General features: G+C 41.8%; 1 protein-coding gene across 1 annotated transcript; it reads left to right on the top strand.

Annotated features, from left to right (window-relative positions):
* Positions 1-1,663: 1,663 nt before the first annotated feature.
* Positions 1,664-13,325, top strand: LOC141165378 (tumor necrosis factor ligand superfamily member 14-like). Its single transcript, XM_073650972.1, has 4 exons — positions 1,664-2,021; positions 8,041-8,080; positions 11,611-11,652; positions 12,316-13,325. The coding sequence occupies exons 1-4, from the start codon at positions 1,812-1,814 to the stop codon at positions 12,738-12,740; spliced, it is 717 nt and encodes a 238-aa protein (XP_073507073.1). The 5' UTR covers positions 1,664-1,811; the 3' UTR covers positions 12,741-13,325.
* The last annotated feature ends 789 nt before the right edge of the window (positions 13,326-14,114 follow it).

The raw sequence follows: 14,114 nt of genomic DNA, 5'->3' as shown, positions 1-14,114 counted from the left end.
GTAAAATAAACTAAATAAAACTCGAATAAAAATCTTTGACAAGTCATGCAAGATGTCTAAGGACAGTCTGTTTCAATGGAAAGACAGTTATCTGTAGACAGCTACATTGGGCCTCTTGCCATTTGTTAGGTTAGAACAAGGGTGTGAGGTCTTTGGCACATATCTAGTGCTCCGCTAGACCCATGTCAAAAGCTCCAGAGGTTAGATAGGTGAAGAGCAAACAGGAATTCCTCAAGACCTATGTCAAAATCTTCCCAGCCAGCCGGGTCCCCAACCTTTGGTTATGTATAAAAGTTAATTTTAAGAGTCTGACATTGTACTCATAGTGAGCAGACTGTCTACTATGAATTCCAGAGATCTCAGATATAGACTCATTAGTGGATATGACCTTCTCCTCATTTGATGAAACATGTTAAAGGTTCTACTGGTTGGCTGGTTGAAGGAGAAACATGAATCCCCTTAGACCATGTCCTCCAAGACTCTCTCATCCAGCCAAGTATCCAACCTTTGGTCAAGCGTGGTGGGTCTATTCAAGAGTCTTCCATTGTTCTTGTAGTGAGAAAACAGCCTTTTGGTAATTTTAGAGATATCACATGTAGATTCGTTAGTCCATATAACCCTCTTCATATTCGATGACCCATATTTAAGGTTCTACTGGTTGGCTGCGTGAAGAATAAACAGGATTCCCCAAGACTTATGTCAAAGGCCTGTCAGCCAGCCAAGTCTCCAGGTTTGGTCATGCATAGATGATCTTTTCAAGTGTCTCCCATTGTTTTCGTAGTGAGTAAACTACTATTAATTCAAGAGATATCAGATATAGACTCATTAGTGGATATGACCTTCTCATTTTATGACACGTGTCAAAGGTTCTACTGGTTGGCTGATTAAAGGAGAAAGAGACCCTCTCATCCAGCCAATTCTCCTAACTTTGGTCAAGAGTGGTGTGTCTCTTCAAGAGTTTCCCTTTGTTCTTGTAGTGAGCAAACTGCCTTTTGTTAATTCCAGAGATCTCAGATGTAGACTCATCAGTCCCTACTGGTTGGCTTGGTGAATACCAAACAGAAACTCCCCCTTCCTAGACCCATGTCAAGGACCTCTCACCCAGTCAAGTCTCTGACCATTAGTAAAGCATGGTGAAGTTTTAAAGAGTCTTTCATTGTTCTTGTGGTGAGCATACTGCCTGAGATCCAGATATCTCAGATTTAGACTCATCAATTCGTAAAACGTTCTCCACATTGGATGGTCTTGATTTTGACATTCTGTTAGTGTCTTGTGAATGTATGGAGCTATGTTATCTTCTCTCATCGGACGGGTGGACAGAAGAAACTGAAGCAAGTGGAAGATTTCTTTGAGTTGAAGTTTAGGAAGTCAAATAATATTTGATGATGGATAATTTGATATTTCTTTATGTCTTGACTGGAACCCCATCGTCTTCATATCTTCCTTTTTTTTGTAAAGTTCTACTTTGTGTTGTTGGTTCGTGTCTTATTTTAGTTGTATATGCTTTCTGTTTCTATTTTGGCTTACACTGAGGTTCACAAGCTCTGGTATGTAGGTTTTTATATCTGGGTGGTCAAACAGCATTTTTATAATCCAGCAACATTACGACAACTATACATCAGTAAAGTTTCAGCTTTCGCTGATGGTTAATGTCACGGGTGACTGTGCACTTCGTGTGTCGGATGTATCTGAATGAGTTTCTCTCTTTGTGGTCATAGATCTGAAACTCCCCGTTATCACCTCCCCCTCATGTCGGAGATCTGTGTCACTTCTATCTCCTTACTACAAAAGCCCCTAGTGCACTGGTAGTGATGGACAGGTATGGAAGACTTCCAATGTCCGTCTTCACAGTGGAAGACCATGTCCAGCAGCCTCCACTGGTGAGGAAGAAGACTGGAAGGGGCATGCTGCTGATTCAGCTGGTGCTGCTATTATTCTCTGTGCTGGCGTTGTGCGGAGCCGCGTCTGAAATCTACTTCTTAGTGAAGGTGGAGTCCAGCTTAGGCGCAGCTTGGAATACGGTGAGTGCTCCTACGAGACGGTGGGGTCCATGCAAGGGAACTAGGCCTAGAATGATGACCTGGTATCCAGACACAGTATCACACATGATGGGATTAGATGCATTGGTGCAGTGAACAGTATCGCATATGATAGGCTTAGATACAGTGGCTCAGCAAACAGCATCACACAACAACATCACACATCACAGGATTAGTTACAATGGCTCAGCAGAACAGTATAACATGATGGGCTTAGATTCATGAGCTCAACAGAGAGTATTATGCATGATGAATTTAGGTACACCACCCCAGCCACTCATCATAGACTTAGATACTCAGGCGCAGCACGCAGTGTCACTCATGAGAGGCTTAGATACACTGGCTCAGCAAACGGCATCACACATGACAGGATTAGTTACAATGTCTCAGCAGAACAGTATAACATGATGGGCTTAGATACATGAGCTTAACAGAGAATATTACACATAATGAGTTTAGATACACCGCCCCAGCCAATAGTATCACTCATCATAGATTTAGATAGACCGTATCACACATTTCAGAATTAGATACAACAGGTTGGCAGACAGTATCAGACGTGATAGGGGTAGAGATCAGTAGACATACAATACACATGATACAATTAGATACTGCAGCTCAGCATGATAGGATTAGATGCCCTGGCTTGGCTGGCAGTATGATAGACTTAGATGCTTCAGTCCAGGTTTATACATAGGATTAGATACGCCGACTCTCATTTTACGGTAGTCCATTTTTAGCACTTCTGTGTCTTACTGTTTTGTTTTGACACTTCCGTTGTGTGACTTTTAATATTTTCGTTATCTGCATCTCGTAAGTTTCCATGTCTATTACAGGGCTGTAACTAAAGGGGGTCCAGAGGTCCCCCAGGTGCATCTAGGCCCAGGCCCTGGGTCTTTGTGGGTCCTATGGTCTCTTTGTACTCTAATAGGCCACCAGTCAATGACATGTTGTAATATGGGATCACAGTCATACATTTTGGGAAGTGAGGCCCGAGAGGTTAAATCTATTTATTGGGTCACCATTTTCTCTTCACCTGAAGTTTTGGTGATGGTTATGAATATGAGCCACCAGCTATTCTTCTCAATGTAAGTGACAACTCTATGGCGGACCTTCACACGCTGCTTCCTCTTTTCCTAACAAAGGTGTAGTATGAATCTTCTGGCCCTCAATGTGTAAGAGGGTGAAATCCAAGTAGATGTAGCTCCATGGTTGGCTTAAAACTTAGGACTTCAGTGCTATAAGACATTGCTCTACCCACATGACATACCAAGGAGAAATATCGACAAACCTCACATGTTGTCCAGATATGGAAATTCCCCTCAAAAATGATGGAGTCCTCCAAAGAAGATCAGTTCGAAGTAGCTGGATGAACATATCCACTTGGAAATATTTAATGTGCAGAACTAATGAGTTTTCCAAAAAATAAAAAAAATCTTATCATACTTACCTAATAATTTCTTCATTGCTCCTCCTCTCCTCTTTCCATGTTCTCCACAAGTTTGAGATCTTTGGTGACTTTTTGTAGAACAAAGTCATCTGGGTATGCTTACAGTTCTCATCTGTTTCTCCTGACCTCCCAACATGGTGTCCTGCTCACTGCTACTAGCTTCTAACTAGGACTTCTAGCCCACATGCATTGTCTCATGGTCACCTTAAAGGTCAGCGTTCCAAAGCTCTTCCTTATCAGCTTAAAATCTTTCCTTCTAGGCTTCTTAATGGTTTTCCCCAAAGTGAATTGTCTATCCTGCTACTTACTTGGCCTGTAAACTGACCTCATTTTTTTTCTGCTGCCTCTCCTGACCAGCTGCATTGTCTACTGACTTGAGAGACTTCTGCCTTTTATCAACCTGTCTATGAACCTCAATACTATAAGACACTATTCTAACCACTCTCCTTATCAACTTAAAATCTTTCCTTCTAGGCTTCTTAATGGTTTTCCCCATGTGAATTGTCTATCCTGCTCCTCACTTGGCCTGTAAACTGACCTCATTTTTTGTCTGCTGCCTCTCCTGACCAGCTGCATTGTCTACTGACTTGAGAGACTTCTGCCTTTTGTGAACCTGTCTATGAACCTCAATACTATAAGACACTGTTCTAACCACTGTGCCACATGACATACAGCTGAAACCAGAAGTTTACATACACTATATAAACAGACACATTGTAGGTCAGTTAGGATTACCATCATTTTTAATATTTGCCAAATGCCAGAATAAACTTCTGGTTTCAATTGTACCAAGAAGAACCTTTAATGGGCCTAAACCTCACATTTCAGTCAGAAATAGAAATTCACTGCAAAAAAAAGATTCAAAGTTGCTTGAAGAACAAGTCCACCTGGAAATATTCAATGTGCAGAGCTAATGAGATTTAGGAAAAATAAAAAAAAAATGATTAAACTTATCCAAGTAATTTATTGTTCCTCCTCTCCTCCTCCTGTGTTCCCCATCTCTATTTGTAACGGGTCTGGGAGGTGGAACGTCTGAGCAACTATACAAAGGGGCAGTCCTTGTAAGGAAGCGGGTGGCTCCCAGGGAAGGCGGGCAGGTAGTCACGGCAAGTGACAGGGACAGTCTCTGGGTAGAAGGGCAGGAGGTCACGGCAAGTGACGGGGACAGTCTCTTGACAGGCGGGTGGTCACGGCAAGTGACAGCAGCGTAAGAGTCTCTAGACAGGCAGGTGGTCACGGCAAGTGACAGCAGGGTAAGAGTCTCTAGACAGGCAGGTGGTCACGGCAAGTGACAGCAGGGTAAGAGTCTCTAGACAGGCAGGTGGTCACGGCAAGTGACAGCAGGGTAAGAGTCTCTAGACGGACTGGTGGTCACGGCAAGTGACGGCAGAGCCTCCAGGTAGGCTAGCAGGCGGGGAGCAGGTGGGCGCTCCCAGGTGAGCGGACAGGAGTCTCTGGACTGGCAGGTGATCACGGCAAGTGACGGCAGAGCCTCCAGGTAGGCTAGCAGGCAGGTAGCAGGTGAGCGCTCCCAGGTGAGCGGGCAAGGGTCTCTGGACAGGCAGGTGGTCACGGCAAGTGACGGCAGAGCCTCCAGGTAGGCTAACAGGCAGGTAGCCGGTGAGCGCTCCCAGGTGAGCGGGCAAGAGTCTCTGGACAGGCAGGTGGTCACGGCAAGTGATGGCAGAGCCTCCAGGTAGGCTAGCAGGCAGGTAGCAGGTGAGCGCTCCCAGGTGAGCGGGCAGACTGATCCATAGACAGACTGGCAGGTGCTGGTAGGCAGACTGTCGGACCACAGGAATGCAGCAGATAGACAGGTATCAGGCAGGTATCAAGCAGGAATCTGGCAGGAAACTGACAGGAATCTGGCAACGGGACCTGAGGGCTGAAGCAGAGTTGACAGGCTTTGCAACAACATTGCTCGGGCACCTCCATTTTGGAGGAGGTGCCTTATATATGGTGAGATCCTCCGGCCATTGGCCGGGGACTCCTTAGGACGGCGTGCGCGGCCCCTTTAAGAGAGGGGGAGCGCGTGCGCGCGCGCCCTAAGCACAGTGGCCGGGAAGCAGCGCGCGCTGCCAGCAGAGCGGGAGGAAGACGCCGGGCAGGCAGTGGAGAGGTGAGGGGAACGGCGTCCCTGCCTAGCAGGAGGCAGGGACGCTGACGCTACACTATTTATGGTCTTTGATTACTTTTTCTTGTGTTACAGTGACCTGAGGCTGCCAGTGTTTTCCACTTTCAGTTCTCATCTTTGTTTCTCCTGACCTCCTAACATGGCATCCTGCCCACTGCTACTATCTCCCATCTGGGACTTCGAGAGCATCCTCCAGCCCAAATGCGTTGTCTCATGGCCACCTAAAGAGCCAAAGAGTTCAATCTCTTCCTTCTAAACCAATCATCTGTCCTCCTAGGCTTCTTAAGGATCCTTCCCCAAGTGAACTGTCTATCCTACTATTGACCTGGGCTGCATACTGACCTCGATTTTTGTTTGCTGCCTGCCCTGACCATCTGACTGACTTCCGATTTGAGAGAACTCTGCCTTTCCTAACCTCAATCCGTCTTCAGATGCTTTACAGTTTTTCATTTTGGTATTACAATATTTCACTAATGGATACTGCTCTGAAGTTGTGACCTAGGGATTGCCTGCAGAAAAGACCCTAAAACATGGAATCTCTTAGGCTCCCCAGTTTAGCCCCAAGTCAATCTGTTGCAACCCAATGAATCTTCCAATGTAGACCTTGTGTCATCCTGAAGTTTTGTCTGGACTGTGTGCCATAACTTTGGATGTAGAAACGCCACTTTTGCTGCCCAGTCATGACCACGTGTCATGATGACACTTGGGACATCATCACTCACAAAGGGCAACAAGGAGCAGTGGGGCATTCAGGCGGTGGAAGGACCATTACATTATTGAAAATATGGTGCTTTTTTTATTTTTAGAGTCCAAATGAAGTTTAGGAAAAATTTGTAGACAACCTTTTTCGTGCCTTGGCAGCATCCTGCATAGGTTTAAAGAGATGGGAGCTGCAGCTAAAGACAAAATTCCAGTCTCATCCATTGAACCCTTGCAATTTTGCAATCAAATATCATCCAACTTATTGATAGTGCTAACCAGGCCTCATGGATGTATGAGTACATCCCCGAACTGACATAGGTCCTCCAGGGCTGTCCTATGTAATTCCCTTTTAGACCTCACAGCTTCCTGTGTATTTTCCATTCACAAACCGTAATGCAATTAAATGCTCAGATATTTTAAGGTGTAAAAAAAAAAAAAATGCATATACAGTATATACTGTATCCACACACACGAAAAGTTCTCTGGTGGAAAAAAATAATCATAAGGTTCAATAAAACAATTGGACAGTGATGATGATGTCAGAGAATTAATGGCGCTGTATAAGTGAGTAAAAGAAATAAACAAAGAAATATTTTTACATATTAAAAAAAAAAAAAAACATGTTTTAATTTAATAAAAAAAGCACAAAATAAAAAATATTCATATCCCTATAACTTTAACAACCCAGACATAAATTACCCCACAAAATACATAAATAAAAAACTGAAATGCAAGAAAATGACCTTAAACTTTTACCCTTAAGTGAGAAAAATAGAAAAATATATTATGGCTGAAAGTGAAAATGAGCTGGGTCCCAAGGGCCAAAATGAGCGTTAATTGGCCAAAAATGTAACGATAACTGCTATTAGTGTGAACATGGTTGAATCTGCTCTATTGGTCGCAACACTTAGATTGAGGCTACATGGCGACTTTGGCATTATCACACGACATGGGCCAAAGAAATAAATAATGGAATAAAACATGACCACATAATCAGCGGTCACGTGGTGCCCACGCCAGATATTGATGCCTGGAGACCAGTATCGGACACTGGAGGTGGAGGAGCAGGGTCATCTGGGAGGTGAGTATGCAGTAGGTATTTTTTGTTTTCTTACACTATCCATTAATATTGACTTGTATAGTATTGAGAAAGCCATTTAAAGAGGAGTTTTCACTAGATTTTTTTCATTTAAACTAAGTACCTATTCCAATTGCCGCTGCTCCGCTGCGTATGGAACAGTTTTTCTTTTTTTTTCTGTGCCACTCCTTTCCAAAGTTATGTCCTCTGGAAAGAAAGATGTAAATTTCCCTTTCTTCTCTGTGGGCATCTGCATTTTCTCCTCTGGCAGCAGCCAATTAAAACACTGACACGCCCACAGAGAAGTTCTCTGGTACACGCCCAGTTAGTTGAAAAATTTGCACCTTCATTCCTGGAGGACATAACTTTGGACCAGAGAGGCACAGTAAAAAAAAGAAAAACTGTTCCAGAATCAATGGAACAGCTGCAGTTGGAAGAGATATTCAGTTTAAATAAAAAAATGAAGAGAAATATCATTTTTTTAATCTGAAGGATCACAGGCTTGTATCACATCTGGACCACATCTTTATGGACATTGCAAGGTCTCCCACCTACACATGGGTTTTCTTGGAATAACAGAGGTCTAAACTACCAGTCTTGTATCTAATTCTAACATTTTGGAACTAATCTCTTCCAGACTCAAGAAAATAATGCTCAGAAAATGATCTCCAGATCAGGTAAAAGTCATGAGAGGATGGTCTAATTAGAATTGGATGAATTTTTTCGAGTGGACTCAAATTTTTACTAAAACTCCACAATGCAGATTTTTTTTTGCAATTTGCTCTATGTAAATCCAGCAAAATTGCAGCCAGTATAGGGCTGACAAAGGGTTAAAACAACTAATACCCACTGCTCACCCCTTTGTTCACTTCAGATGCTTACTCTACCCTGTGCTGTCCTCGGTGCCTCTTATTACTGATGTTGCGCACTGAAACCCTGAGCATCTTCACGCTAGGTCAGTACTTCTGGATGTGAGTAGGCCTGGGATGTCCCTACACATGTGCAGAGACCTCCCGGGCCTGGTTGAGGCCAGAAGTCCTGACAAAGAGTACGTGTTGTAATAATAATAATACAATAATTTTTATTTCTATAGTGCCAACTTATTCCGTAGCATTTTATAATTCAGAGGGGACTTGTACAGACAAGATAAGAGATTACGAAGTAACACATAGTTCAACACATACCAAGAGGAGTGAGGACCCTGCTCGTAAGCTTACAATCTATGAGGTGTTGTAAGGTTGCGGCTCACATTGTGATGTCAAAATATGCACCTCGACCTTATAACATTCACTCTAGGTCAGGTCTTCCAGCCACAAATAGGCACAGACGGCTCTACGTATGCTTTTTGTAAGGTCCTAATGCATGCTCTCTAGACCGTAGTGATGGGTCGTTCTCGAATGAACCAAGACAAAGTGCCGGCTCCTTGCTGTGAACAATGGGAGCCGGCACCCCACTAAATTCTCTTAATGGCTCTCACTGGTGTTCGGCAGACAAAACCCTGCCCACCTGAACCAAACCCCATCCACTCATCAATTTAATTGGCTGTCTTCAAGTGGGCGGGGTTTCGGTCCCAGGTGGGTGGGGTCTCAGCTGCAGTAACTTCATCTCAAATATGTATTCACCTGGAGTGTTCACCTAGGATCTTAAAGAGCCATCTCTTTTTTTATGAGCGGAGGAAAGTGAGTCAGATCACTGAAAAATAACCGTTGACCTTCCATAGCATCAGCCTATTGCTGGCTGCAGAACGAGTTAACTAAGATGCCATCAGTGAGCTCATTCAAATTGAATGATGTGAAAGTTTGTAACTTTATTATCTGTCTTTTTATGAGCGTCTTTCAGCTGATTAAGGCATTTACGTGAAAAATTTAATTGTGGACAACCCCATTAAAATAAGTAGTAACCATTTTACCGATCATTCACAACTCCTATTCTCATTCTAGCCGGTCTCTGTACCTCTTCTTTCTATCCAAACTGGCATGTGATTGGCTGCGGCAATCACATATTTTTCTGGGCCGAGCAAGAAGTGCTGCCATCTTGGTGATAAGGGAGGATGAGACCGCCTCGATTCATCCAATGGTACCGCTTTCTGCAGTTCACTGCCTTTGCCAAAACTCTGGAACTGTCCCGTTTTCATCCCCTCCTCTGTCTCCCATACAGCACCCCAGCCACACGCAGAAAGTGGGTTATCCGACTTGTACTTTTCTGGTCCTACAAATCTTATTGTGTGATGGACACAGCCATCCATTGTGGCCTTCATTATAAATAGAAACCTTGACGCAAAAATAGTCAAAGCCTTAAAAATATTGACTCAGTTATCCACTGGGCACCATCCTGTTCTGGTTGAATAGTATCCTAATGATAAGCTCAACACGGAGAATCCCACTGCTGAGACCCCAACTATCAGATGTAATCTACTGGGTAACCTGTCAAAAGGCGTTCAATCTCCTGCAGCTCCCCCAGAGGAGCAGAGAAGTACTACACTGTTTCCATTGGAGTGAAAGGATGGACACGTAATACACGGACGTTGTGGGTCCTCCATAGTGAAAAATGCAATTAATGATGGAGTTCCCCAAATTAACTCAGAATTCCCTACTACGAGATTTTGTGATCGGCCTTATATACCAGACGACTCCTTTTTATTTTAGTTTTTGCACTTTTTTTTACCCCCTTCCCTTCTTCCAACAGCCATAACTTTTTTTATTTTTCCATCCATGTAGCCATGAGGACTTGCGGGACGAGTCGTAGTTTTACCATTCGTTTTATCATTTACTGAAAAACGAGAAAAAACTTTACTGAAATAAGGAAAAAATGCAATCTTGTCATTTTTTTTTGTGTTTAGTTGTTATGATGTAGATTTTGTGGTAGAAGTTACTCTTAATCATGATTCTCCAGGTCAATTACAATTACGGCGATACCGATTTTTTTTTATTTAAATGGAGAAAAAAAAAATCTGAAAATTGTAAAAAAAAAATTGTTGTTTTTTTTGGTTTGTGTCACCATGTTCCAAGATCCATAACATTTTGTTTTTTCATCAATTGAGCTGGGTGAGAGCTTTTTTTTTTGTGTGATGAGCTGACGGTTTTGTTGATACCAATTTTTGCTATATGCAACGATTTTATCACATTTTTTTTAGGGAGGACCACATTTCTGGCATTTCATTTTTTTCCGTAATGGTGTTTAATGAATTTTCATGAACATGGCGATAGCTAATATGTTTATTTATTTATTTCTTTTTTCAATGGGGGAAAATTGTGCCAAAATTTAATTTTTATACTTATTTTTTTTAAATATTTTTTTTACTTTATTTTTTATTCCCCTCAGTGTGACTTGAACCTGCGATCGCTATAACATTGCAGTATATAGCCTAAATCTCGGTCTCCTTTGAAGCTCAGCATGTAGCTGAGCTTCAGAGGAGTAGAAAGATGGTGACGACGGTAGCCTTCAGCAGGTTCTAGACTGTCATAGTAATCAGTTGGCTCCCCGCGATCGTGTCACAGGGCGTCAATGGGAGCCTGTAAGAGGAAGCTCCGCCCACGGCTCTTAGAGACAGATGCCGGCTATTTAATATAGCTGGCATCTAATAGGTCTAAGGGGTAACTTTTCTCCTTGGGGAGAGTGACAAGCCAAGTGTGGCATGTCAGAGTGAGGAGACTTGTAAGCCATGCATGCTCCTGTTGGAAGTTAAATATACAAATTGTCTTTTCTGACGATACTCGGTACTCGCCGAAAGGGTTAGCCGAGCATACTTGCTCATCACTATTTGTGGTATAAGTTGGTGTTTTATTGCACACATTTTTTTTTTTTATCACGGTTCATGAATTTCTCTCAAAGTTAACAATGTTTCTTTATTTTTGCCTTTAACTTTTTTTTTGTACATTTTTTTAGAGCAAAAAAATTAGCATATTCCAAAAATATGTAGCAACATTTTTTTTTGAAAAATTCTAGTGTGAATGTGTGCAAATGATGTCGCAACTTTAAAAAAAAAAGTAAACAAAATTGCATTTGATGAATCCATCTAAAATATCTAGAAAAGTCAAATCGGCTTAAAAAAATCTGAAAATGACCCAAACAACAAAAGACAACTTTAAAACGTAGTCACACCTAAAAGTGACAAATATGCAGTGATGAATTGGGCATTGAGGGTGGATTGTAGGTGGATTGCCTTCAAACTTCCTGATATATATAATCTTTTGCCTTTGTCTTACAGGTTTTCGAGATGGGCACCCTATGCCCTCCGCTCATGTCACAGGTACGTATGGTGGATAGATGACATCACTGCTCCAATATGTCAGATTAATACGATGCATTTCTCCATCTCCCATATAAAAGATGGAAAATATTGATTCCAGGTCCGGTTTTATTGGATAGCAAATTGGACAATTGTCCAGAGCCCATGTACCAAGAATAATAAAGAGGGCAACCTGAAATCACAAAGTCTCATTTAGTTGAGGTTTTTGGTGATATTTTTTATATTTTAAATGCGATTTTAGGGGGTAATTATCTGGTAATGTTGATGGGAGTATTATTTGGACATTATGTGTCAGTATTATTTAGACTTTGTATGTCGGTATCATCTTCACATTGTATCATGGTATATTGTTTGCTAAAATTAGGCAAAAATTTGGAAAACAGGTGGACCTACTTTCTCTGCTCACCACCTTCTACAAAACTGGTCTCATCTTTCCATATAAATCTTACTATGGTGGCCATATTTCCATAGTTTTGAAGACTATAGAACCCGTCCAGAGTTTTCACAATGAGATTTATATTTAGAATTGAGGGGTTCAAGTACTTCCATGGGGGAAAAATTGGTGTCACGACAGTACCCTCATTGAAGATCATCAAATTTGTATCGTACTACCAATAAATATCAAAAGGAACCAAAATATTGACTCAGCCATCTTTCTTCTAGGTCTTGTTGTAGGTGACGATTCTCCTAGTGTTTCTCTTCAGTGGGAGCATAGCAGAGGTCTAGCCTTCCTTCACGAGGTCGGATATAATAATGGGTCACTCGTATGCTCCAAAAGCGGACTATATTTTGTGTATTCCAAGCTTCAGTTGGGATTATCCAAATGCCCACAAAAGACAGAAAATTTACTCTTCACCCATCGCGTATTGAAGAGAAGCTCTGCTATGGACATACCCGTGATAGAGAATATTCGGAGATTCTGTGACTCACAAGGCTCCTCGGTATGGAGGGGAAGCAGCTTCCTAGGGGGCAGCGTCATGTTAACGAAGGGCGATGAAGTATTTGTGAGCATGTCGCATAAAAATCTCATCCGTGTCCAGGAGGACACAATTACTTTCTTCGGAATGTTCATGGTTTCGGAAGTATAAAAATATTGACTTCACATCTTAAAAAAATCTCGAAGAAACGAATTCTGGAACTTTTTTCTTGATATTGTTTATTTATCCCTAATTTAAGTATGAATGTGCCTTGTTTTGTCCTTATTTTATGTTCGGCTCTGTTCACATGTCCAGGAGTTACTTCTGTTTTTACATTTGCCTCGGGATCATAAAAAGATATTGTCCACTGAAAACAACTTGTCCATAAGTTAGGTGATAACTTATTGATTAGTGGGGTCCAAACGCTGGAACGCGCACTGATCGGCAGAACAGGAAACTTTTATCCTTGTTACAAAATTGGACTGGAAGGTCAGATGCCGCAACGTCACTCCATTCATTCTCTATGGAGCTGCGGAAAAAGCCGAGCACATTAGTCGACATCCCCATAGGAAATTAATGGAGGGGCAGTCAAGCATGTGTATTCTAATTAGGACAAAAATACCACGTTCTGTCGATTTGTTATGGAACCCCAGCAAGTTATCACCCATTCCATGGATAGGTAATAACTTGTTTTTACTTGACAACACCATTAAGGAAACCTATCCACAGGCAACAAGTAGAGACGTCTTCTGAGTCTCTGGCAGAAAATTGTTTAATAAAGAAAATCTATGATTAAAGATTTTATATCTGAGGCGTTTTTCATCTGTGAAGCATCAGCATGACCTGGATTTTCACTTTTAGGTAACTATAAAACTTTATGTATTTATTATCTATAAAGATGGGATCTAAGGGAAAACATTTCTTCTTGTAGAGAGTGACATGCCTAGTCTGGCATGCCAGAGTGAGGAGACTTATAAGCCTTGCAATGCTCTTCTGGGAAATGAAATATGAAAATTGTCTTTTCGAAGAGAAAGAGGACTTGAACTCTATAGCGCCACCTATTGGAAGTAACAATCCTAAAAGTCACTATCGACCCTTTAACAAGCCTTGCCATATGACTTAGGATAAAAGCCAAATCGGAAATTCAATTTGCAGACACGGTGTTTTGGGGTGTTGCTCCTCATCAGTGCAAAGTATGAGATCTGATTTGGCTAGGTGAGAGGCTCTGGACTGGGGTTCTAGTCCTCTTCCTCTTTGAAGGGACAATTTAAAAAGATAAAACCCAAACCAGAATGAGTGTGCTAATGAGAGTGGTGTCCTTAACGAAAACAGACCATTTTTTTCTGATTACCTACATCTTTAAACTTTTCACCAGGTTAGAAGTGACCAGTTTTTGCAATTATTTTATTCCCATTGATTCCCTGATTATTCAGTTTTTTTTTTGTTTTTGTATAAATCCTCTATACAGTTCCAGAGATATTGGCCTGCTAATAGATCACAAAACTTGTGGTTACTTCATTTCTATAGATAACTTTTACTTTGCTC

The sequence above is a fragment of the Phyllobates terribilis genome, unplaced genomic scaffold, assembly GCF_046119375.1.
Source record: "Phyllobates terribilis strain yellow unplaced genomic scaffold, ASM4611937v1 Scaffold_11__3_contigs__length_659146591, whole genome shotgun sequence".
NCBI classification, from domain to species: Eukaryota; Metazoa; Chordata; class Amphibia; order Anura; family Dendrobatidae; genus Phyllobates; species Phyllobates terribilis.
Note: the sequence above shows the minus strand (reverse complement) of the source record. Positions and strands in the feature narration are given on the sequence as shown.

Bases quoted from the DNA above. Each gene is read 5' to 3' on its own strand.
- LOC141165378 (XM_073650972.1), top strand. From the start codon at position 1,812: ATGGACAGGTATGGAAGACTTCCAATGTCCGTCTTCACAGTGGAAGAC. The intron at 2,022-8,040 runs GTGAGTGCTCCT...AATCTCTTCCAG, and splicing joins TAGGCGCAGCTTGGAATACG to ACTCAAGAAAATAATGCTCA. The intron at 11,653-12,315 runs GTACGTATGGTG...TCTTTCTTCTAG, and splicing joins GCCCTCCGCTCATGTCACAG to GTCTTGTTGTAGGTGACGAT.